The sequence below is a fragment of the Anolis carolinensis genome, chromosome 3 (genome assembly GCF_035594765.1).
Source record: "Anolis carolinensis isolate JA03-04 chromosome 3, rAnoCar3.1.pri, whole genome shotgun sequence".
Classification (NCBI taxonomy): Eukaryota; Metazoa; Chordata; class Lepidosauria; order Squamata; family Dactyloidae; genus Anolis; species Anolis carolinensis.
The window spans coordinates 118,705,300-118,729,956 of record NC_085843.1 but is presented as its reverse complement, the minus strand read 5'-3'; the positions used below and the strand labels follow the sequence as shown (position 1 = coordinate 118,729,956).

The following is a 24,657-nucleotide window of genomic DNA, read 5'->3' as shown; positions in this document are numbered from 1 at the left end:
CTAAGTCTTCTACGGCTTTGCAGGATTCTGTTTTTAATAAGGGTACTTTGTATATGTGAACATGTGGCTTTTCAGATCTGGAGCCAAAGGTTAATATTGATGGTGTTTCTTTTCAAAATAATTTTCTGGTCCATGTGATACACATTTTCAATTGAACATGCAAAGCCTGTTTGTGCCTGCAAATGCAGCAATTCATTTAAACCAGACCATCTCAATTTTTTTTTAATCTGGAGGAAACCTTGAAACAATTTTCAGGTGTCATGAAAAATCTGCATAAAACTGTCCTAGAATGATGATTTAGCTAAATAGATTAACTAAATAATGTCTCCTGCCCTGGTCTCCTCCAGAACTCCCTTAAGATACAACTGCTGGAGCTCTCTTCAGCTGGAGATTGGGGTGCAAGATGAATTACATTTCCATACCCTTTCTTCTAGTAAGCAAGGTTGTAACAGACATGTGAGAGGGGTCCTAGTTCTACCGTGTTTCCCTGAAAATAAGACAGTGTCTTATATTAATTTTTGCTCCCAAAGATGGGCTAGGTCGTATTTTCAGGGGATGTCTTATTTTTCCATGAAGAAGAATTCATATTTATTATTGAACAAAAAAGAACATTTATTATATACTATACAGTAGTTGTCATCACAAACCAGCATAACCAGACAAACTATGAATCCTATCAATAATTGCTTGTTACTACCATTATTTCCATGTAAAACAATTTATGGTACGTACATTTGCCAATCCTGCATGCTCTGGTGTTCTGTTCAGCAGGCATGCTTTCAAACAAAAACTTTCAGGGGAGGTCTTATATTTAGCAATTCAGCAAAATCTCTACTAGGTCTTATTTTCAGGGGATGTCTTATTTTCAGGGAAACCGGGTATTTGTCACAATCTCATACATCAATAGCAGTGTGGTGGAAACCTCCTTGCTTGGACTACAACAGTGGTTCTCAACCTGTGGTCCTCAGGTGTTTTGACCTACAACTCCCAGAAATCCCAGCCAGTTTGCCAGCTGTTAAGATTTCTGGGAGTTGAAGGCCAAAACATCTGGGGACCCGCAGGTTGAAAACCACTGCATCACAACCTCCATTCTGAATGGACCTCCTTCACCTAATCCAGCAGCTGGCTCCTAAGGTGGTCTGGTTTAGTATTATGTAGGTTAATAGTCTTACTGAAAACAGATCAGTTACAGATTCACAACTTGAGGTTACAGATACATACTGCAGTACTGACAACCAGCCAAAATGTACAGTTCAAAAATGTTTCCCCCCACAGTCAGTATCTCTGGCAGAACCCTACAGTTCCAGAGAATTCTGTTAGAGAAACCCTGATCTAAGCTGTTTGTTACTATTACAATGTAGCATACATATGAACAGTGCAGTGTGCTTAGCACAAGACACAGAATCAAAATTGTACAATTAGAATCTGTTTTGAAAGAGGGAGAAATTGAAAACCCATATATGTATTGTGTATTCAAGCAAGTAAATGTTGGTGTGCTATTTAAATTTTGCTTATTATGTAGACCTGTGTGTTTAATGGTACAGTTCAATTCTGTTTGCGACTAATATGTGAAACCCCTTTTCTTTGTCTCACTACAGCCTACCAGCAATTTCCCAACATCCTCATCTACTGATATATCCTTATCTGACGACACCCTGCCTCCATCACAAACAAGCTCTTCCTATGGCCTTCCTCCCAATGCCCCTCCATTGTACACACCCACCTATTTCCTATCAGGTGAAAAGCCTCCACCATACATCCCTTAGTGATGAGATTGTCATGAGATAGTCAGTTTAAAAGAAAAAGACACCTGGTAAAACTCTGTGCTGACTTTCAAAAATCCCATTTTGTTTGGCATAGTATCTCTCTACTTTAACTCAAAATAATGGTTAACAGAAAACATAACTGCTAGTGGAGTCCATCAAATATTGCATAGAGTGTTATCATTTCAGTGATTATGCTCCCAGACCACAATCTGAACACATGTAACCAAAAGAAAAAGAATACAGGAGGCCTACGATTCAGAGAAAGTCAGACACTAGCAAGGCAATGGCTGCATTCAAATGTATCAAAACAGTGGTTTATCAATACTGCAACTACTCTTCACTTTTCCTCTTGACATTTCATTGAATGAAATTTTGAAAATGTTTTGGTTCAAGTAAGAGTACAGAATGTCTTTCAACCCAAGGAATAGACTGAATTCCAGATAAAGTTTGGGGTTTTTTTTGGTAAGGGGAAGAGCTGCTTTCTAGTAGTGAGTAAAGCCAAAGGCAAAATGATCTCACCAAAAAATACCAGCAACATTTCAGTTGAAAGCTCTTACGGCCAAAACCAAGCATTTCAGCCATTCAAAATGGAGCAGTGGTGAGGAAGTGGGTAGATGCAAAAGCTGGGAAACCATTCAACAACGCTGTCATGCTGCCATCTGTGGAAACTCACAGAAACAGAGCAGATCACAGGATGGCCAACTTCAGTTCCCAAGTATGTGGTTCCCCACTTCTGCAGTAGATCATACTTAACAGTAACTTCACTTTACCTGAGATCAGGCATAATGCTAACCTTTGAAGTGGGGTGGGGTGGGGAGTACAACAAGCATGTATGACCCTCAGGCTGCAAATTACATTTTGTAAAGAGTAAGGAGGTATCGGGCCCATCATCACCCCCATGTTCCAGATTCCATTGTGGGCTACACATCCCTTGCTATATAGCCAATTTCATTTTTTCACTTACAGTTGCGGCGGCGGTGGGGGGGGGACGGGGACACAAAGCTTTTGTTCTTATGCACCATGTTGTAACAATAACATTTATGTTTTTTTAATTTTTTTTAGTTTTCACACTCTTACACCTGTAGGTAACATGAGGCCCATGACTGGAATTTTGCCCATCCCCTCCTGGTAATAAACTCAGTTAAATGTTACATCCACATGCATCCATTGACTGTGACCATTGGTTTGTGGCAAACACTAATGTACATTAGCATCTATTTTATTTATTTATTTATTTATTTATTCATATGTATGATATGAAGGGAAGGAATGGCAAGCTCCATCAAGAAAGACTAGTAAATATTATGTATATATATGTATATGTATATGAGAGATATTCAGTTCATTGGCCAGTAAAATGAGCCACTCCATCTGTGGGTACAGGGACTCCTAGGGACAATCTACACTGACCAATTAATGCAGTTTGAAGGCAGCTTGATCGTGTGGTGTTTAGATGAAACATTCCACAAATGAGCACATCAATGTACATGAAGAGCTTTGAATTGGGATAGGCAAAGTTGGGATCCTCAAAAATATAGCCCATAAAGCATATCAGCGCACCTAAGTGTAAACCACATTGCATGGTGAAACCAATTCAGAGACAGGTACTCTAGCGATCCTCATATCTACATTGGAGTAGGGACATTTAAACAAAACGCCTGAATCTTCCATAGCCATGAAGCTGTGAATACTGTAGATCCTGGAACCGGTTTGAGGCCAGTCTCTGTGTTGCATATAACCACCATCCAGGCCTCAAACTGATTCTAGGACTTTACATGGACTCATCCACATAGTGAAATTGCTTTCTTTACTGGCTTCATATTGACCTAAGTGGTCAATGTCGATATCCCCTTAATTTCATTTTCTTATATATAACAGGCAGTTGGGTATTTTCCTTCCTGTTCTGAACCTAAATTGTGATGTACTCACAAATAACCAGCTTAGTGAGGGAAAGAAGCTTTTCTTCTTAGTATTCATTTAATATCTTCTTTTGGGTGAAGATATCTTCCAAAAGAGTGTGACAATTATTTTACAATAAAATATACTGTGTGTAATATATGTAATAGTATTTTTGGTCCATGCATGTTGCAGAAAAGAGAGACAAGAAAATCCGGTTTACTCTAAAGAGCCCCCACTTCCAGAAGAGAAGTATTGAAGGATCAGAATATTTAAAGAGAGAGTTGGATTTAGTCTCTTATCTAAATGGTTGGTGCTGTATTGTACTTAATAATATTGAAAATAAAGCTATCTTTTCCATATGCTACTAATTCAACTAGTCTTACAGTGCTTAATTATGGTACATTGTAAGGAGGCTCTGTTAATATTTCTTGTATGAATGAGGGAGAAGAGGTGTGTAGGATAGAGTCCTTTGAATGAGGTTTATAATGGAAAAAGCACAGTGACTTTGATTTTAGCATCTACTCCAAAGGAAACTGGTTTGAGCCCTCAAGCTACTGACTGACTGTCTCTAGTTTAAAGTATTGCTGGTCCAGAGGCTGAAGACAAGGAGCCATAGAAACAGAAGGAAACAGTGAAGATTAGAAAATAATCAAGAAAGATTGTTTTCTTTAGGGGCGGAAACTGTGTTGCCCGTGTTGCTGGACTGCAAGTTCAACAGCCTTAGCCAAGAGAGCTGAACATGAGAAATGATGGCAATTGCTCATACAATTCCCACCTCTGGTATATGCAAAGGTGACAGTAAAACATACAAAGATAGGAATAGAAAACAACTGTGCTGGATCACACCAAAGATCCATCTAGTTTAACTAAAGCAGGAAAAATCTCTTATTGTTACCTTTATGTAGAGAATGAGTATAGCATGGTGGTTTGAGTGTTGGACTAGGATTCTGGGAGACCAGTCAGAATTCCCACTTGGCCACAGAAACCCTTGGACCTTGGAGAAGTCATTATCTCTAAGCCTGATAGGAAGGCAGAGACAGTCTTCTTCTGAACAAATCATGCCAGTAAGACCTTATGATAAATTATTTGAAGGCAAGCAGCAAGAGCATCAAACCTTTATATAAGGGAGTGGTTCCCAACCTTTTTTTGACCAGGGACCACTCTTCAACATTAGTACCAAAAGAGTTATGAATCAGTTTTTGGTCAACTTTAGATTCGGTTTGGTTATTTGGTGTGTGGATTCAGAAAACTGCATTGGATAGACCACATCTGCTCTAGTTTCTGATACAGAACATATGCAATAACTCAGTTTCTCTGCTATATCTTCATACAATCCTAAATCAGTTGCAATAAATGGCTACTGTAGCAAACAGTCGCATTGCTATAGATGGATTTTTTGACTTGTCTAATCTCGATGTGACACCCATTGCTAACTGTCTGTCTGCATCATTCCCCAAGGAAACCAGACTGGCCTCATAATAAAGATTATGGCCAATGCATGCAAATAAGTGCTGTAATTGATTCAGAAGACTGGCTATATTATACTTAAGTAACTCCCCTGTTCTGATTCCACCCACCACAGCCTGATGGAAGCACTATTCACCCATGCTCCAATCACTGGCAGAATAGGCTACCTTCTACCCATTCAGCAGAAGTTAGGCAAAGTTGTGGAGGTGGGGGAAGGTTTATGGTCATGGCAATTTCACAATTGTGACTAAGCAATCATGGATATGAAAGTTATGGATGGGTAAATCTGGGTAAGTGTTCCATATGCACGATCATTACTTAGCCATCATTGCAACAACATGGCTACAATTTTAATTCCCCACAACCAACTTAACTAATAAACAGTTGATGCATTGTGGTGTGCCTTCAAGTTCTTCTGACTTGTAGCAACTCTAAGGCGAACCTCTCAAGTGGTTTTCTGAGTCTAAGAGTGTGCTATTTGCCCAAAGTTGCCCAGTGGGTTTTCATGACTGATCAGAGATTCAAACCTTGTTCTTTGCAGCCATAGTCCAGTGCTCAACTCACTATACAATCCTGGCTCCTGATACAGAATCCTGACCACTTTTTCTAATGAAGCCTAACCTACCTCCAAAGATATTTGCCTAGGTCTGCCTGCTTTTCCAGCTTAAGCTCTTAGCTAGGTTAAGCAGGGCCTACTCATCTTTTTTTCTCTCTGGATAATAGGGATGCTCCAGCTGTGGAACATAAATTTGGCTTGTAGTAGTTAAGCTTTTGTTATGCTTTCTTGATAATGCAGTTCTGGTTTGATAGACATCAGGAGCACACATGGGAAAGAAAGACATCATGAAAGGGGTGTACTCATGGCTTCATCCTTTAAAGTATGATAATTGTGTTTGTGGCGCACAGTGAGAGAGCCCAAGGAAAGATGCTGAAGAAGTACTCTGGACCAGTTTATCATCGCAGACTGCAACGTGTTCGCAATATTTTTTAAAAAACAAAACAAGCGCATTTCCTGTAGTATTGGTGCAATTTCAAATATTGATACTGAGTAGCAAATTAGCAAAACAGAGAGCTATTTTGTGCCTATACAGTTCTGTCTTCTTGCAGTAGCAGCTATTTACGGGTTTTGTTCCAGAAGCTATAGACAAGTGGAGTACACATAGGTTTGTTAGAGAAAGGAATTCTGCACTCTGAATGGGCTAAGGAATCACCTAATCCTTCATATGAAAACTAACATCCAATCTATAATAAAATAATATGGTAGCAGAATAAATAAAAAATAAAACTCCACTCAGAACAGAAGCTATTCTTGTTTCAACTAGTTCAAAAAAGTTTTTTTGTTTTATTTATTTTTTCATGTTTTGTAAGTCAGGAAAGCAGCATTTGGTAATAAAAAAATACATAATTTTAAATCTTCCAGTCCACTCAGAATATATTACCAGTTGTCACATGACAGATATGCTCTGCCTCTGCACCACACACTTTAGGCAATAATTTGCGGCTTTGGGTTAATAACATTAGTCTTTTCAACTATTTACAAATATATTACACATTTTCAACCCTCCCAAGCAAAGAAATATTTCAATAATTAATCTGACGTTTCAGTAGCTCCTACATAACTTCAGTGTTTAAGAAGTCTATACACGCAGTGCTGGAAGTCTGAATAATTTATATCTTTATATATATATTTATATATGTATAAAAGGAAAGCATCGAAACTGACTTTTTTGGAATATAAATCTTTGACGTGTGTTGCTGTGGCTTCTATTGGACAGTCTCTTTCGGAGGACAAGAATGAGATGTGATGTCACTGGACTTGTAGAGAGCTTCATCCAGATCCAAAGTCTGCTTGTTAACTTTCACCGTCATGCAGCCACGGTAGAAAGCGGTGACTGGAGTTGAAGTGACAGGAACATCTGTGGCGGTGGTGATTTTTTTATAAAGAAAAGAGAAGGAAAACATCTTTAATGAACACTGCTGCCAAGTTCCTCATTCTGTTAAAATTTCAAAACAAAACAATTCAGCATTCTTTCTTTTGGGTCTATGACTAACTACCTAAAGAAACAATCAGGCTGCATAATTCAGAGAGATGCTTACAAGAAGGAACTAAGCCTGTTCCTTTTTCTGAATATAAAGAACAAGAAATTTTCTGAGAAGCAGACTTTCACTGCTTCTTTTCCAAATTATCTCCCATTTCTTCTTTCCAAGGTCTTCTCTTTAATCTTTATGTAAGTTCTAGCACAAAGGCAAATTCACCCTCTTGGACCTTTCAACAAGATCTGCATTGGTACAGGTTAGCATTCTGTTTAGGAAAGGGGCAGAAGGTCAGGATTAACCATTATATATTAAAACACCGGGATGACTTAAATTGGAATGTATTTGTCAACATATTAACTCTGTGGGGAACATTCTTATTCTGCTTGTCATACTCAATTCAGTCTGAATTGGCTACAAGCTGACTGTAGCTGCAGGAATGGACTGGCTCCCTGGGGGATGGCAAATTCAAATATTCTCCTAGGGCAGTGTACTTTCAATATTGGATGACTGAATCTCAGGTGTGGCACTGGGGAATCATGAAAAAGGTATCTTTTACTGTTTTAAGAAGTATGTTGGCAGAGGGGTCAAATGTACACCATTTCAGAGCGTGCTATAGCAAATAACAATGTATTTGCTGGTTGCTAGTGGAAAAGCCAGCCTGTCAGACACAGAATACGAATAGAGCATATGGAAATGTTTCTCTGCCTTGCAATGATTAGGAGTCAACCCAAATGGTAAAATGCACTAAAAACAAGTTGCGTTAATGAGGCTTAAGGTAATATGTTGTTTAAACATCTTTGATCAAAGCTTTGTTGGAAGTGGTAAAAATCTTGTATGAGATGCCTACCAGTATCCATGTAAACACTGAAGCAGGAAGAGAGAGACAGGGTTTTAGTATAAGCCAATACATGAGGAAATCAGCTTATGTCAACATTATTATTACGACTACTATATAATCCACCTGCAATTTAATCTACAGAGAACCACACTGGTAGTCATATATGCCCACATGCACACTACAATGACTGGCTGCATCTTCACTGTAGAATTAATGCAGTTTGACACCACGTTAACTGCTATGGCTCAATGCTACAGACTCCTGGGAGTTATTGTTTGGTGCGGCACCAGCACTCTTTGGCAGGAAAGGCTAAGAATCTTGTAAAAGTACAACTCCCATGATGCAAAAGCATGGTGTTGAACTGCATTAATTCTACAATGTAGATACACGCTGTGTCTGAATCAGCTTCTGTAACCAAACCTGGGAATCAACATTTGATCTGTAGGAATTAAAAGTGAGATCTTTCACAGTGTAAAAAGAAATGTTGCCTATTAATTCTTGCAGGTTAGGACCCTGCTAAAGGAACACCTGTAAGGTTTGGGTCAGGTTGCACAGTAAGTGAAATGGAACAAGCCTATTGTTATTTGTGTTCTGGAGGTCATGAAAGCCTGACTATGCTAACATCATTCATTAAAGCACACAAACAAAATGTTCCACTGAGGACAGAAATCGTAACATACACTGATCCAAGGAAACCACAAGAAACTTTTCTTGCAGCTAAACTTGAAAACTTTCTCCACCGAAAACAATGTTTTCATCCATAGTTTTAAGAAAGTATAACAACTTGGATTTATCAGTGTGATTAAATTGTTATAACGTATTTATTCCTAAATCAAAACGATTGGAGAAAAAACCAAAGGCCCCCCTGATGTTTAAAAGAGATTTGATTTTTTTTTTAACCTAAAATAAAGATGGAAAGATGAACTGATGAGACAAAGATCTGTTTTTTTTAAATGTATGTTACATACAGGAAAACTGAACTTACAAATGAATTGTGTAGGTTATCTCCAGCAGTAAAGACTACTATTCTAACTCTATATTTTAATGGGCCAAAGAAAAAGTAACCTTTTAACATAATCCCACTCCTACTTTGGCATTCTTGTAGATAATTCATACACACACACACACACACACACACACAGATCTATCTATCTATCTATCTATCTATCTATCTATCTATCTATCTATCTATCTATCTCAAACTAATTTCCACACTTATCTCCCACCCTAAAGGGTTTCCACAGCCTCTGACTCCTAAAAGGGCATTTCAACACTGGAACGGCTTTTTGTAGGGATAAATGTCTTTCCTTCATTTAAAAAGAAAGACTGAATTTTTCTCTGTTCATCTTTAGAGTTTTCGTGTCGGCTGGACAGAGTAAAAAAGAACCTTGCACTTATCACAAAAACTGACTGGTCAGAGAAAAATAGCTGAACTGTATAAATATTTGGCTGGGGTGGGGTAAGAAACATTTGAGCAAAGGCAGACATCTGTTGGTATTTCCATTCCACTTTTTCAGCGCACAGGATTTATCAAGCAAATTAAGATGTATTTTTCCCCTTACAAGCTTGATACTTTAAGATAGGATCATTCAGAAGGCAAAGGGTGGGAGGTGCAACATTAACTGAGAAAGTATTTTAGCCCAAAAATACAAGTATGCGTGTGTTTGTGTGATTTATTAGAACAATCCCAATAATTCAACAGCAAGAATACATGTTATGATAAAGAATTCTGGCACTACATATTTATTTTAACAATCTTCTTCCTTTCCCCTCTTAAATTCTGTGTTTTCCATGCTGCTTTACAACTAGCAATCATTTAATTCAATAGTTCTCAAAAGACTGTTCTACATAATAATGCAGACATCAATCAAATTATATACATGATGTAGGAAGCTTGAATGAGTAACTCATGCATAAACTTTCTTCAAGGTAGGCTTCACTTATATGGAAATGTGGAATGCTGGCCACTGATACAATCTTTTACAGGCATAGATTTTGGCTGTAGTTGTGGAAAAGGAGAAAAGCTATGTGTTGTCAAAGGCTTTCATGGCCAGAATCACTGGGTTGCTGTGAGTTTTCTGGGCTGTATGGCCATGTCCCAGAAGCATTCTCTCCTGATGTTTCACCCACATCTATGGTAGGCATCCTCAGAGGTTGTGAGGTTTATGAGAGAGCCTATGTTCACTGAGTGCCTACAAGACACGTGAGAAGTAATCTAGTAAACTGTGATAGTATAATATTCTTGATCTCTATACAGTCAAGTGGGACCATTTGAAAGACAAAACTTGATGTGATCATAAGGCATATAACTTGTAATGTGGTCTAAAGAGAAAGATTAATTGAAAGGTAGGTTGGGTTTTTAGGAGAGGGGGTGTTTTTGGACTATATAGGTTGCTGTAGTTCATATTTCTTTGGATTGCGGCTGGGATTACCTGGATAGTACATGGAGCCTAGGGATTATGGGAAGGCATTGCTGTCCAATATGTCTTAGATGTCATATGAAAGATCGTGCACATACCACACATAGGCTTTACTATGCTTTAAGAAATGGCAGTTTTATAGCCAGCATATATCCAATGATTGTAAAGCTAGGCTTGGGGAATAATACTAATAGGTGAAATTAAGGCTGGATCTACACTGTCCTATATCCCAGGATCTGATCCCAGATTACCTGCTTTGAATTGGATTATATGAGTCTTGGATGCCATATAATCTGGGATAAGCAGATAATCTGGGATCAGATTCGGGGATATAGGACAGTGTAGAGGGGTCTTATTTTGCTAAGAATATCAAAGCATTGTTGAAATCCCACAGTTTTTGCTGGGTGTTAAATAAGTTAACAATTCCTGGATATTTATCTTATCTAGGATTCCTTACCTTTGCATTCCTAAATGACTCGAAGCAGGTAAACTGGAAGAATGGCCCTCATTCTAAGATGTCATATTAGAATGTTAGGGAGCCACTACGAGCTTCAGAAGGGATGCCTTTATAACAAATGGTATGTGATGCAATATTTCTAAATATATTTTTGCACCTTTATTCACAAAATACAAACTGTAGATGGTTATGCAATCATGTTCCTCACCTGCAACCCTGACATATTACCTGTGGGCCTGAAATAAAAGTACTGGAAGCAATATAGTATAATGCTCCCCAAACTGATGTAAGGTTAGAAAATGTGGGATTCTCGTACTGGTTTGCAAGTCCCATTAGCCTAGTCAGGCTGCCATGGCTGAAGTTGCAGCAGTTACAATCTTAAAATATTGGGAAGACCACATCTTGCCTACCCTACTCTATGGCAGTAGTTCTCAACCTGTGGGTCCCCAGATGTTTTGGCCTTCAACTCCCAGAAATCCTAACAGCTGGTAAACTGGCTGGGATTTCTGGGAGTTGTAGGCCAAAACCTGGGGACCCACAGGTTGAGAACCATTGATCTATGGGAACAGATTTCATTTTGAATTAAAACATTCAGATACATACGTACCATGATCACCACCAGCAAAAACAACAGAAACACGTAACACTTTCCGGTTCAATTGCATTTCATTCTGTCATCTGTCAATAAGTTACAGCCCTTCCATTGTATTGCAGTTTTAAAAGATCCCCACAAAACCCTGACTCTAAATAAGGGTTCTCCTCAGTCAATGTAGGGCAGAGCACCCATTTCTGCCGACTGCTTTCTGGGCAGCCAATTCTATCAACTAATATAAGACATCTAATTCTGGGTTGCAATAATGGATACTTGCCTGGCAGTCCTCCCACGTAGGTCTTGACTGATGACTGCAGGTAATCATCCAAGACAGACAATTTGTCTTCTAGCTCTGAATGGCTGAGTTCATTTTGTCCTGCAATCCCATCCATTGTCAGCAATATCTGGCCCTTGCTGATGGAAATGTCAACCAAGTGTTCCTGCTCATCACAAATGCTTACTGCCAGTCTGCATACCACCGTATTCCTCACTGCCAAGACAATAAACTGAAAAGCCACAAGAGAATAAGGAACAAAATGGAAAGTGGAAGCTCTACGCATTCATAAAACAAAAAAGGCCAATTCTGGTACTTTAAAACACTTAAGACACTTAGAATTTTATTGCTGAATATATAGATCAATAAACATTGTAGTTAGTGGATATCCAATGACACTGTTGCCCTCTTTCACTGGAAGAGCTTTGAAAATAACATGGCTATCCATTCATAAATTAATGTTTACGACTCTTTTACATAATATATATTTCCACAATGGATCACCTGCATGAACAAATTCATCATAGCAGATTCTAGGATTTCTCTTCTTGATAAAGCATTTCCATACTGTTTGCTAACTTGTTGTAAAAGTTATTATTCAACAAAGAGTTCAGACTATATTTGTATAGATAACATTTTACTCTTTTTCAGTTGTCATTAATTAATAAAAACTAATCTTATTCCTGTAGGAGAGGATGTGAACAGAGAGGAACTTTAATTCATAGATGGCTATAGTGAAATCTAAAGGTTTTCCCCTGACATTGAGTTTAATTGTGTCTGACTCTGGGGGTTGATGCCCTTCTCCATTTCTAAGCTGAAGAGCAGCCGTTGTCCGTAGACACCTCCAAGGTCATGTGGCCGGCATGACTGCATGAAGCGCTGTTACCTTCCCACTGGTGCAGTACCTATTGATCTACCTACTTTAGCATGTTTTTGAACTGCTAGATTGGCAGAAGCTGGAGCTAACAGTAGGAGCTCACCCTGCTCCCCGGATTCGAACCGCCGACCTTTCGGTCTGTAAGTTCAGCAGCTCAGTGGTTTAATCTGCTGCACCACCAGGGGCTATACTGCCCACAAATAAGAGTTTTTTGGGAACAGGTATTAAATGGGTAAAATCATAGTGATGGCGGACAACTATTACTATCTATTTTTAGAAAACATAATTTACATTTGTATCATAAAAGTCTCATACCAAGAATAATTATAGAATAATTACTGCTAAGGGATGGAAACATTCTGAGGAAGTAGATCTTTCATGATATAGGAGCCAGAATTAAATGAACAGCTCAGTGTAAACCTCTTTGACAAATCTACTGACAGATAGCAGCCTTTCATTGTTTTTGTCTGCTATTTTGTGCTTATTTTTCTGTGCTGGTATTTTGTAATGCTACTGCAAAAAAAACAAAAACGAATAAAGTCATCAATAATGGCTGAATTTTCATGCAATTCTCATGCTCACTGAAATAGGGTGCAATATTGAAATGCAACTGAGGGTTGAACGCAGAAGCTGAGGCAGTGTGACTTGACTAAGCTCAACCAGTGGGCTTCCATGTCTGAACAGAGATCTGAACTCTCATCTCTGGAACCACTAAATCATGCTGGCTCAACTTAGTAACTGCCTAATTACAACTGAATTGATTTTGGTCTGCATGCATCATTCCAGTCCTACATATTATACCAAATGCAAGCTTAAAATAGTCATTTAATACATATGTATGTATTTACTTGTTGTTTTAGTTTCTTTGTGGAATGATAGTCAATCAGAGCTACTGACAACGGGACTGTTGCTTCTGTGTTGACCAAAGCAAAGAGGACCCCAGTATCTGTGGCAGGACGAATCAGAATGTTTGCTTTTACTTCCCACTGTTTCCTGGTTTCATTGCTGTTGAGCGGTTGGGCTACAGAAAGAAAGAAGATAAAAGTCAAACAGCAAAACAACTAATATTTTTGACGTGAGAAGAGCAGACGGTTGCATAAATAAAGGAACTGCATTTTACACAATCAGCAACAAAATGTTTAAAAAACGCTGTGGGCCCTTCGTATTCTTGAGAGTGGAGTTCCAGGACCCCCTTCCCCAAGGCCAAAAAAAGTAGATGACTGCACCCCATATTATTAGATGGCAGCCACCGGTAGGCAGATGCTTCAGTACATGTCCATTCAGGTCATTATCATTGTATTTTGTTGGGTGTGGGTAACTAACTATAGGTATGGATCCCGCAGGTACACAGACACAGTCAGTGGAAAGTGTTTAGTATTGTGATATACAAAACTATTTTAATATGTCAATTTCATCCGTTTCTCAGAAAATGCTATGGTCATGCTTTTTATCCAGGAGGAAAACTGTAATTGCCAGGATCTATCAACTACAGGCTCTTAGTTGTCACATGGCTTCAATAGTTGCCATATGCTTTCAATATCAGCCTTGCTATAAGAGTGATCTGATTTCAGGTCACCCAAGGCCTCTCACAAAAAACGAAACAGAAAACATTAAAAATCTAAACAACACAGATATAAATATGGACACATTCCACTTTACCTGGGTTCTGTTCCCACTTTTTTAGTCACATGCTTTGTTAAGTGATTCTACACCAGTACTATTTTTATACATATAAAATTTTGAGTATGGTAACCTGGGAAAAAACATCTTCATTTGCAGAGCATTCTTTTTTATTAAGTAAAGGTAAAAGTTTTCTCCTGACATTAAATCTAGTCGTGTCTGACTCTGGGGGTTGCTGCTCATCTCCATTTCTAAGCCAAAGAGCCTGTGTTGTCCGTAGACACCTCCAAGGTCATGTGGCCGGCATGACTGCTTGGAGTGGTACCTATTGATCTACTCACATTTGCATGTTTTTGAATTGCTAGGTTGGCAGAAGGTGGGGCTAACAGCAGGAGCTCACCCCCACTCCCCAAATTTGAACTGCTGACCTTTTATTCAGCAAATTCAGCAGCTCAGCGGTTTAACCCGCTGCGCCACCAAAGGCTCCAATCTTTCTTATTATTATGGCATAAATCTAGCTGTAACAGAAACTCCTTAGTGGAAGGAAATTAATTTTTGTTGTTTGGAAACTGATTTTTTCTAGTTTGTTCACTAGACAAATCAAGAAACAATATTAAAATTAGAGAAGTGTCTTTCAGATCTTTGGTTATTACTAAATCTATTTTTTTCAAATATGAGCTAAATAAGTACATCTTTTATGTTAAAGCTCCTCAACGTTCCAGGCAATCTGCTGCAGGACTTATTTTTCTGAAGGAGTAGGAACCTATTTAAACTTGGAAGTTAATTTTAACTCTATACTTGCACATTTATACATTTAACTCTAAATGATGGTGGGAGTTAACCGTATGCTTAGAATTTGTACGTTCTGTTTCTGTGGAAATGAAAAATCCTGAAGTTAATAATAATAAAATCTGCAAAAGTCAAATCCATATATATGGAGGGCCAGCTGTAGTTTAAATGTTTAACTGCTAGACAGACCAGTGGTATGATGTAGTCTAGGTTTCCTGTGTTCCTATGGAAACAAAACAAAACAAAACAAAAACCTCTTTTTGTGGTTAGGTATTTGTTGTGTAGAAATTAACTACTGTACATGGAAAGCAATTTGCACAAAGATCCTATATATTAAGTTGCTTTGTCTTTTACAAATATACAAATGTACCAATCAACTTTTGATTTAAAATGTCAGGCTTTTCAGCTTGATCCTGTGTGTAACTTCTATGCCCAGGAGAGTTGTATTTCATTGCAACAGGCTGAGGATGTTCGGAGCTTGAGCTCTTTCCTTGCTCCTTAAGAAGGCCAACATTTCTCCTGCTTCTTGGTTACATTCCCTTGCCCTCTTCTTCTTTTCTCCTTGTGAGTAACATTCAAATGGCATTGATCAGATAGCAAAAGAAAATGTTAATCTCAGTTGGGATGTGTACGTTCTTGCCACACTGAGTCTATGCGGGATTCTTAGTCAAGACAAAGCATGTGACATGGAGAAGGTAAGTGTGTGTGTGTGTGTGTATGGAGGGCTATTTTTGTGAGAGATAAAATACATTGTTAATGTGCAAAATGCAAAAAGTTAACTTAAACTGTATACTGTGTGAGGTTTTAAGATGGACTATTGCATTTTGTATTGCATACATCTCTCATTCAACTTCCTTTGTATCATTCAGCTTGTACACATGAAGCATGTTGTAATTCTATTGTAGGACTATTACTTCCCCGTTTTCCATTCCACAAGGCATTCACTCCATTTCTTGCCCTCCCAAAATTAAAGCAGGCATGTTGCACAACAGAACAAAACTAAGCTCCTACCGTAACTGAGATTAAAGACAGCAAAACCATTGCCAGGATAGAAAGATCCTCTTCCTGCTACTGCAAAGCACTGCATCTTATCATTCAATTTCACCATCTCTTGTATGGTCATATCCTCACCATTCAACCAATTCCAGCCCCGCATACAGCCATCAAGTCGAGGATTGATCTATAAATAAAGTATTTTTGATTTAATTAATCCAGTGACACCACAAAGTCATCCTGGAGGAATGGTTCTCCCAGATCCAGCAGAGAGTTTGCCTAATTCCCCATCATAAGGTGTGGGGTATGATCAGAAGGAAGAGACATCTTGCCGAGGATCACCATACATGTAAAACCTCACTGAGGTATAAAAAGTTGAATAATAACTAAGGAGGGTTTCAGTTGGAAGATGGGCACAACTTGGAAAAATTATTTTGGAGACTATCATTCCTAGGATCCAATAGCCAGAAGTAAATTTTCCAAGCTCTGTGAGATGCAAAATGGAAAGATGCAGAGCTGAGAGTCCAATTGTCTGCTCAGAACCATAGAACAGACTGGTGTTCCTATGGCTATACCATTTCTCAACATAACAAACAGTAAGTGAATACCAGATTAGCTGCCTTTGCGCAGATATCCCATCTTCATATTTCTGAACACTTCAGTCCTATTTCCCAGAAGAGTGAATGTGCAGAACCAAATACTAAATGGATAGTCAACACTTAGGTAAATCCCACAAATTCAATGCACCCTCTCTAAGCTGACTTACTTCAGGGGCCACTCGTAAGTAGATCATTACTACAATGTGTATACAATTGACATCAGTACTTACAGGCTGAACGAGATCTTTGGTCTTAAAAGGAACACCTCCCACTGTCAGGTTTAGCTGATAGAGTCCTTTGTCCAAAGTAAACAGATCTCCAGAGACCGCTATTTTCATAACTGCCTCATTATTGACTTTTATAATCAAAGTTCTCTCCTGTTCTTCAACAGATATCTAAATGAAGAAGTTCAGATGAAGACAGCAAGTCAAAAGATTTCTCTAACCCTTATTTAACGGGGCAGGGAACTTTGAGAACATCACACTCATGGTCTAAGAGCAATGTAAGTCACTTTTGACTCATGAATACAGCAGATCTGTCATGAAATATTTACCAAAAATGGCAAGAAGGAATTAGAAGGCCATAAACTTAATGTGCTCTATTTGACACTTGACATTCATTTTCAATTATGTTTTGAGTTCAGTGTAATTCATTTTTAAACATACACACACATAAGGGAGGATATACATTAAAAGCCAACAAGGAAAATACTGTAACTAAATGAACAACTTCTGGCAACAAAGAAAGATTAACAGGAATTAAAATTTTTGCCCAGTCTAGCAAAAAAGCCCTTGTAATTACATCAAATTACAAAATAATTGCAGTCCAAATTTACTTTTTCAAGTAGAAAATATTACAAGCACTGGATTGGACAATTCTGTATACGATAGCTTCATATATGATAAATGTATCACTTTTTCAATCAATGGACTAGAAGAATTTTATAAATGTAACACTGGCATTACATTGTAATGAGGTTTTATTCTGTTTTGGTTAAAAACTCTATTTTGCAACCCTGAAATTCTGTTTGACTGCTGCAACTGACAAGCCCATGCATGTTAGCTGTGGTAGATATTTCCCTCTCAATTTATAACTATTTATAAACAAAGACATTTAGACAACCTATCATTTTACAAGCACAGCACTCTACAGCACTCTAGGAACTGCCATGAGATCAAATCTTAACTATCCTGAAGCTTTATGTTGATCATAAACACTGAAAAGTTACATGAAAGCAAACTTTACAGTTAGGTTTTCTGAAATTTTACTGCTTGCTTCACCAGATGGAGAAAACTATTTATCTTGCTGAAAGTAAAGGAACCAAACCAGACATTGTTGGGTGTAACTGGAAATATTTGCAAAAGCACCACTGAGGATGTGTTTTATTCATTATTTTCCTCACATAATAGGGAGTCTATTTGAAGAACTCTTACATACTTAACAATTGAGTATTTCATAATTTTATGTTTATAAGCGTATAGATCAGAAGTAGTTCAATGTTTAATCCTTTACCCCAAAGTATCAGGGCATGATCCCACAGAACTACAGTGAATGGAATTTATTTTGTAATAGATATGTTTAGAATTGTGCTATTATTATTTTTTTGAAGTTAGCAAATAAGAACAAGTTTCAAAAGCAATAAGACAGTATTGTGTATTGAAATATTAAGAGTGAGGCTTGCAAAATAGTCCTCTTGAGATCATTTTTTACGATGATAGGCATAGGAGACTATTGGTGAATTTAGAAAGCATACTTTGGGAAATATAAAGATCATCAAATACACTTTTAGAATATGGGTAACCTAAGTCATCATTATCATTTTTATATAATTTATAAATGAAGAGCCTCAAAGCAATCTACAAAATGATGCAACTGAACTAGATAGATCCAAATAGACTTTCTTTTCCTTCTTCCCGTAGCAACTTTTCCAAGCTATCAGAGGACTGAGTTATTTATTTTTTGTTTTTTTCGTGTCAGGAGTGGCTTGAGAAACTGCAATTCACTTCTGGTGTGAGAGAATTGGCCATCTGCAAGGATGTTTGATGTTTTACCATCCTTGTGGGAGGCTTCTCTCATGTCCCCACATTGGGAGCTGGAGCTGATAAAGGGAGCTCATCCGCACTCTCCTCGGATTCAAACTGGCAACCTTCAGGTCAGCAACCCAACCTTCAAGTCAGTAGTCCTGCCAGCACAAGAGTTTAACTCACTGCCAACACAAGGGTTTAACTCATTGCACCACGAGGGGCTCCAGTTATTTTGCTGAATGGGCTAAACGGTTATGTGTGTTTAGGGAGAAGAAATCCCTGGAAATTGGTAAGAGGCACTTTCTGTGTCTTGAAGTAAGGCTGATCCTGGATCCAATAGTATGTAAAATCAAAGCAATATTTAAATGGACAGGGATAATAGGGATAAGAACTGTACTATACCCACTGTCTGCCACATTCCATGGTTGATCATGGGTCCACTGCTGGTCACACGGCCAATTCCATTGTACTTGAGTTGCAGCTCTAATCGTCCACTGCGCAAACCCAGGACTATCCACCTACTACCCTGATGGCCTCCAGCAAAGAAAAGGATGCCTTCAGCATCGAAAGTTCTGAATTCAAATTCAGCCACAAGTCTAATCACATAGGTAAACACAGAAAAAACAGAGTTATACAATGCTTCAGAGAGAAAGAAAACAAATTGCACTGACAGTCATACATGAAGCAATGGAACTGATATTAATCACAATTAATTGAATTTTTCTCTGTTTTAATGAGTCTGCTATTGTAAGTACCATTGAATAAATCTGGATCAAACTCAGTGTGCTTGCCAAACAACTAGCATTACATTAATAGCATTAATAAACATCAGATAAATATACAGATGGTACATAATCACACAGTTAATTGAGGCATAACTCTATCCCTAAATTAATATCAATTAGTTTTGTAAATTTTTGGAAGATGCCCACAGAAACTTAGATGGCTCCTATTAAAGACAAAGAAGTCTCTCTCCTTAATAATTAGCCCCAAAATAATGAGATCTTTCAATCAACCTCACACTCACACTTCTTACTTTCTTTACTGGCTGCTGAAGCGAGCAAGTGCAGTCCGAAGTGTGATAAGGCATTAGGATGGGCAATCATATAAGCAAGTGAGGGAAGCACTCTGAAGTATATCTGTTAGTGGATGCAACATTGGGGAAGAAGGGAGGGCAGGAAAGGCAAGCTGATAGGAGATATGGAGAGAGAGAAAAGGAAGGATGACAGGCTGCAATGGGGATGGAGCTCTTCTAGGTTCCATTCAATGACTATGAATAGTGCTTGCAGGCCTGGTGAAAGAAAATTTGTTATGTCCCCTAAATCTTTTCACATTTTTTTTCATGTATATAAGATACATGAACAAAAGGAGAGCAGGACAGAACATTTAAGTCTATCAACAATGTCTCTGGGCGAATATCCTGCATTAAAACTCTGCATATGGGAAGCCAACATGCATATATGATGGAATGCATGAACACTTCCAAGCTGGTGGAATACTTAATCATTCTTACTATCACTGAAAATTTTTTGATGATAGCTACAGACTTCCTGCATGCAGAAACCAAATTCAGTTGATAAGGGATGGGGGCATGGGAAGGGGCAGTAATGTCTACAATGTTAAGGCAGTGAAGAGACATGACCCTGCCCTCCTAGAGCTGGATCAGGACATTTTGCTACCTGAGGCAAAGCACAAATGACACCTACCCAGCAGTCACGTTTGTTTGAAGTTAAAAATCCCAAGTAACCCACTCAGTGGTATTACAATTGCAATAATAACAAATTAAATAGGTAGGAATCCGATGCCTTGTCATGACACCCCACATCTGCTACTTAAGGACCTATCCCACTCTGCCTGCCCTGCTTCCTCTTCGTGGAGACTGCAGACATGGTCAACATGAAAAGAAGTCTTATGTCGTTTTACTTTATCTAGAAGAGGCCTATACATAAATAGCGTATAAATAGTATGCAAGACTAAATAGAGAATATAAAGGAATGCTTATCAAAATAAGGATGTGTCAAAGACATAAAACCAGGGTGGGAAATGTGTGCTCCTGAAATTTAGGTGGACAACAACTCATAGATCAACCTTAGGCATCACAGTCAGTGCTGAGAGATTACATATTCCTGGTCACTGATATAAAGGACATACTCAAAATTAGCTCGCTAAATTCAGTAGGACTTGTTTCTTACAAATGTGCTTAAAAGTACTGCCTACAATATCAGGCATGCACTGCAAAAATGACAGGAAAAACACCAGTACCTTTAAAAACGGTTAATATATCTACTCTGCGATTATATTGCCGAATGCTTCCAAGTGCCATAGAATATCTTCATCCTTTTCTTCACTGAGCTGAATATTAAGAAGTGTGATTTTCATAGTGAAGGAATTCTCTTTTTCCTTCACAGGAAAAAGTTCCTTTGTAATTTTAATCACGACAGAGGAATTTTCCCTGATTTCTTAGGACAGTGTCATGATTGAGTGTTGAATGTCCCGCCCATTTTTAATATTTTTTACCCATGACTAAAATATAAGAAATCATGTGACCATTTGGGGATGGGGTCCCAAACCAAAACTAGACAGTTTGCTATTTCCCTTTTCCTCCCATGCTTTATATCAGCATTTAGTTCAAGCAGAATAAAGGAACAAAGGCTGAGAGACTCAGTAGAGTAGACAAAACCCACTCCTGCTAAGCATTTTATATGTTTCCAGCCACAGATATTCCTCTAAAACCCAATCTAAATAGTGAAGCAGTGTTATTGTCATAGGAAGATATTTCATTTCACTTTATCATGCATTTAGGGAAAAGAAGGATTCTGTTCTCTTTTCATTAAAAATGGATTCTCACCGTGTGGGCTGTTTCCGCTTAAAACGTAGCCTGAAAACAGGTATGGCACTGAACATTCTTCCAAGATAGAGAGATTTAATACTTTTTGCATCAGCAAAGGATACACAAGGCAAAATATCCTGCGGGGTGGACCAAATACACAAACATGCCACGTTTAAATACATGCAAACAGCCAAAATAATTATTTATTTTTATCTTCAAACAACAATTCAGTAGTACTTCATCTATCTAAAGAAAGAGCCTATATATACACTAAAACTGGTTTTGCAGCAGGTATACAGAACCATCGCCCTTTAAGGTGCTGTTATAATACCTCACCGTCGGCTGTGCTTTTGGGGGATTGTGGCAGCTGAAGTCCAACATATGTGCGTTACAACATGCTGGACAGTGGAGATAACCAGGTTTTGCAGCAAGTATGCAGAACCATCGTCTTTTAAGATGTTTTGGACAAAAACTGTCATAATACCTCACCATTGGCTGTGCTTTTGGGATACTGTGGCAGCTGAAGTCCAACAAATGTGCATTATAGCATGCTGGACACAACCATCTCTCTACCAGTAATGCTGCACAAAATATTTCATTGGCTACTGCATGTTTAGAAGTCATCTGTTTCCATTCTTAGACTGGCACAGAAATAGCTGAGTAGGCACAGCTGAACAAGAACCAGGCATGTTGTGATGTAGCTCAGTGACAGAGCATATGCTCCTCATACAGAAGGCCTTAGTTTCAATTCCTGGCATTTCTGATGAAAAGCATCAGTTAGAAGGGGATGTGAAAGCATCTGAGAACCTGTGGAACTGCTGCCCAACAAATGAGACAATACTGAATTAGACAAAACAACTCCCTGACTTTATTAAAAGCAGAGGCTCATTTACTGCTAAAGCCAACTAAGTTATTTTTCTGGACTATAGCTTTCAGAGGAGCCCTGGTGGCAAAGTGCGTTAAAGCACTGAGCTGCAGACCGAAAGGTCCCAGGTTCAAACCCCGGGAGCGGCGTGAGCGGCCGCTGTTAGCTCTAGCTCCTGTTAACCTAGCAGTTCAAAAACATAGCAATGTGAGTAGATCAATAGGTACCGCTCCGGCAGGAAGGTAACGGCGCTCCATGCAATCATCCCGGCCACATGACCTTGGAGGTGTCTACGGACAGCGCCGGCTCTTCGGCTTAGAAATGGAGATGAGCACCACACCCCAGAGTTAGACATGACTGGACTTAACGTCAGGGGAAAACCTTTACCTATAACTTTCAGAATCCCCCCATCAACATGGCTAGAAATTATTATTATTATATTATTATATTAGAAGCTGTGGTCCAAAACATAACTTTTCTAAGCTCTAGGCCTTCCTACCAGAAATTTGTTTTTCTGTAGAAATTAGTCAATAAATATTTCTTAATATGATCCTGGAAAGGGAAGTCATGAAGAAACACTTCTCCTATCCTCTGCATGCACACTTTATTTGTATAGCTGTAATTTTTAAGAACGATTTTAAAATCAATTAGTAGTAATGTACATTCGGGGCAAATCTTGACCCGTTTCGTGTTCCGGCTTTCGGTGAGTTCCCCGATCTGTTTCGATTGCACCTCCCAAAATTGTGAGGGCAGATATTTGTTCTTCTGTCTTCAGTGCCGAAAGATCCGTTTTTTCCCCGGCCCATTATTGGGGGGGGGGGGGGGGGGGCTTCACCCGTAGGCCCAAAGTGCCTGGACCTACGGGTGCAGGCTTTGGGCCTCGCAGACTCTGCAGCTGAGTGCTGAGTAAGGAGCGCTCCTTACTTGGCACTTGGCTGCAGAGTCTGCGAGGCCTGGGTGCGTAGGCCCAAAGCCTGCATTCATAGGCCTGGGTGCTTTGGGCCTATGGGTGCAGGCTTTGACCCTATGTGTCTGGGCCTCGCAGGGTTTGCTGCAGACCCTTACTTTGCTGCACTCCTTACTCGGTGCTCGGCTGCAGGCCCTACGTGTGTACTCATAGGCCCAAAGCTCCGGGTTGCCTGAAACCCAGCACTTTTGGCCTGTGTCGATCCGAAAAGTAGGCTTGGAGCTGGTACCCGCTCCTGCCTGACTTTCGTATTGAGGTTTTTTTGTTTCAGGAGGGGGCTTCCCGTTTTGTGCCATCCAAATGGACAGTATGAAACGGAAATACAAATCAAACAGAACAGACAAATTTCGGGCCCATGTCTATCAATTAGGCTTAGGAATAGAAACTCAGCCAAACTATTGCTCTTTGCAGAGAGCTGATTCAAATTTATGAGACAACATTCTTGTATTTTGCTCAACAGAGCTGTAGATAAGAATTCTGGATAAAGTCAAAGTTGGTAGAAATGTACAACCCCAACTCTGGCTTCAAAATTAGTATTAATATAGACAACTAATATAATATAAAGTGTGTGGAATATTAAATGCCTAATTTGTTGAATATCTACTTTCATAAGAATTTAAGTAAGTTTTCTATTTCAGAAATTTTAATCACATGAATATATTTTATGTCCTATAAATCTAGTAGTCTGGTGATGATGAAATGCCTATTTACTACAGTATTTTTATTACCATTACTGCTAATATGCATTCCACATTTATGAAACAGTTAGTGTTGGAGTCAGAGTCAAATGATAAGGAAAAGACAGATTTCAGAGTCAAAGGTTTGGATGTACAGATCCCACAGTTCAGCTTCTCAGGATGAAAAGTTTAAAAAACACTACCTCACATGTGTTCATGTCACTGGAAAGTTTAATTCCACCTCTTCCATTGCAGTGGCAGTTATAGCTTCCTGGTGTATTGACACATGTCTGCTCACAGAAGTTCTGTTCACATTCATCCACATCTATATGCCACCAAAAGGGGATAAAGAAAACACAGGTCCTTATATTCACCCTACAAGCATTGTAAACAATTATTTGTGTTTCTTGTAATATCAAACATCTTGCAAACATCAACTCTATATCTTACAACAATAATTCAGTCCTGTTAGTATATATATAAGAAACCATCTATGGGCAGCACTCCTAAGGAGTGAATTTCCCTCCCAAGAGATAAATTTATCTCATTTCCTGTTGTCTTACCCCCATTTTTAACAATATGTTGTTTGCAAGTCAGATGTTTGTAACTTGGGGACTGTATTTTATCAAAAGCAGATAGGTGAAACTCTGTAATATTTCCACAGGA

At 38.7% G+C, this 24,657-nt stretch overlaps 2 protein-coding genes and 1 long non-coding RNA gene across 4 annotated transcripts in view; 2 read left to right on the top strand and 1 right to left on the bottom strand.

Annotated features, from left to right (window-relative positions):
- The window catches only part of tmem255b (transmembrane protein 255B), a 59,931-nt gene extending 55,898 nt beyond the window's left edge, over positions 1-4,033 (top strand). Inside the window, exon 9 of the mRNA XM_003218752.4 lies at positions 1,599-4,033. Coding sequence (XP_003218800.2) covers positions 1,599-1,766 — 168 coding nt within the window. The 3' untranslated portion in view covers positions 1,767-4,033. The remainder of the gene's footprint in view (positions 1-1,598) is intronic.
- Positions 4,034-6,454: 2,421 nt separating this feature from the next.
- The window catches only part of gas6 (growth arrest specific 6), a 62,177-nt gene continuing 43,974 nt past the window's right edge, over positions 6,455-24,657 (bottom strand). Inside the window, exons 8-16 of one of the 2 annotated variants that reach the window (XM_008107035.3) lie at positions 24,195-24,316; positions 21,501-21,619; positions 19,059-19,248; positions 16,859-17,023; positions 16,048-16,216; positions 13,476-13,648; positions 11,754-11,982; positions 8,017-8,033; positions 6,455-7,048 (exon numbers count right to left, since the gene is read on the bottom strand). In XM_008107035.3, the coding sequence (XP_008105242.1) occupies positions 6,998-7,048; positions 8,017-8,033; positions 11,754-11,982; positions 13,476-13,648; positions 16,048-16,216; positions 16,859-17,023; positions 19,059-19,248; positions 21,501-21,619; positions 24,195-24,316 (1,235 nt within the window). In that variant the 3' untranslated portion in view covers positions 6,455-6,997. The remainder of the gene's footprint in view (positions 7,049-8,016; positions 8,034-11,753; positions 11,983-13,475; positions 13,649-16,047; positions 16,217-16,858; positions 17,024-19,058; positions 19,249-21,500; positions 21,620-24,194; positions 24,317-24,657) is intronic. The other variant, XM_003218753.4, reaches the window with a different exon arrangement.
- On the top strand, positions 7,090-19,433 carry LOC134297560 (uncharacterized). The gene is made up of 3 exons (XR_010004351.1): positions 7,090-7,714; positions 17,020-17,130; positions 18,606-19,433. It is a non-coding gene; the product is annotated as an uncharacterized LOC134297560 (long non-coding RNA).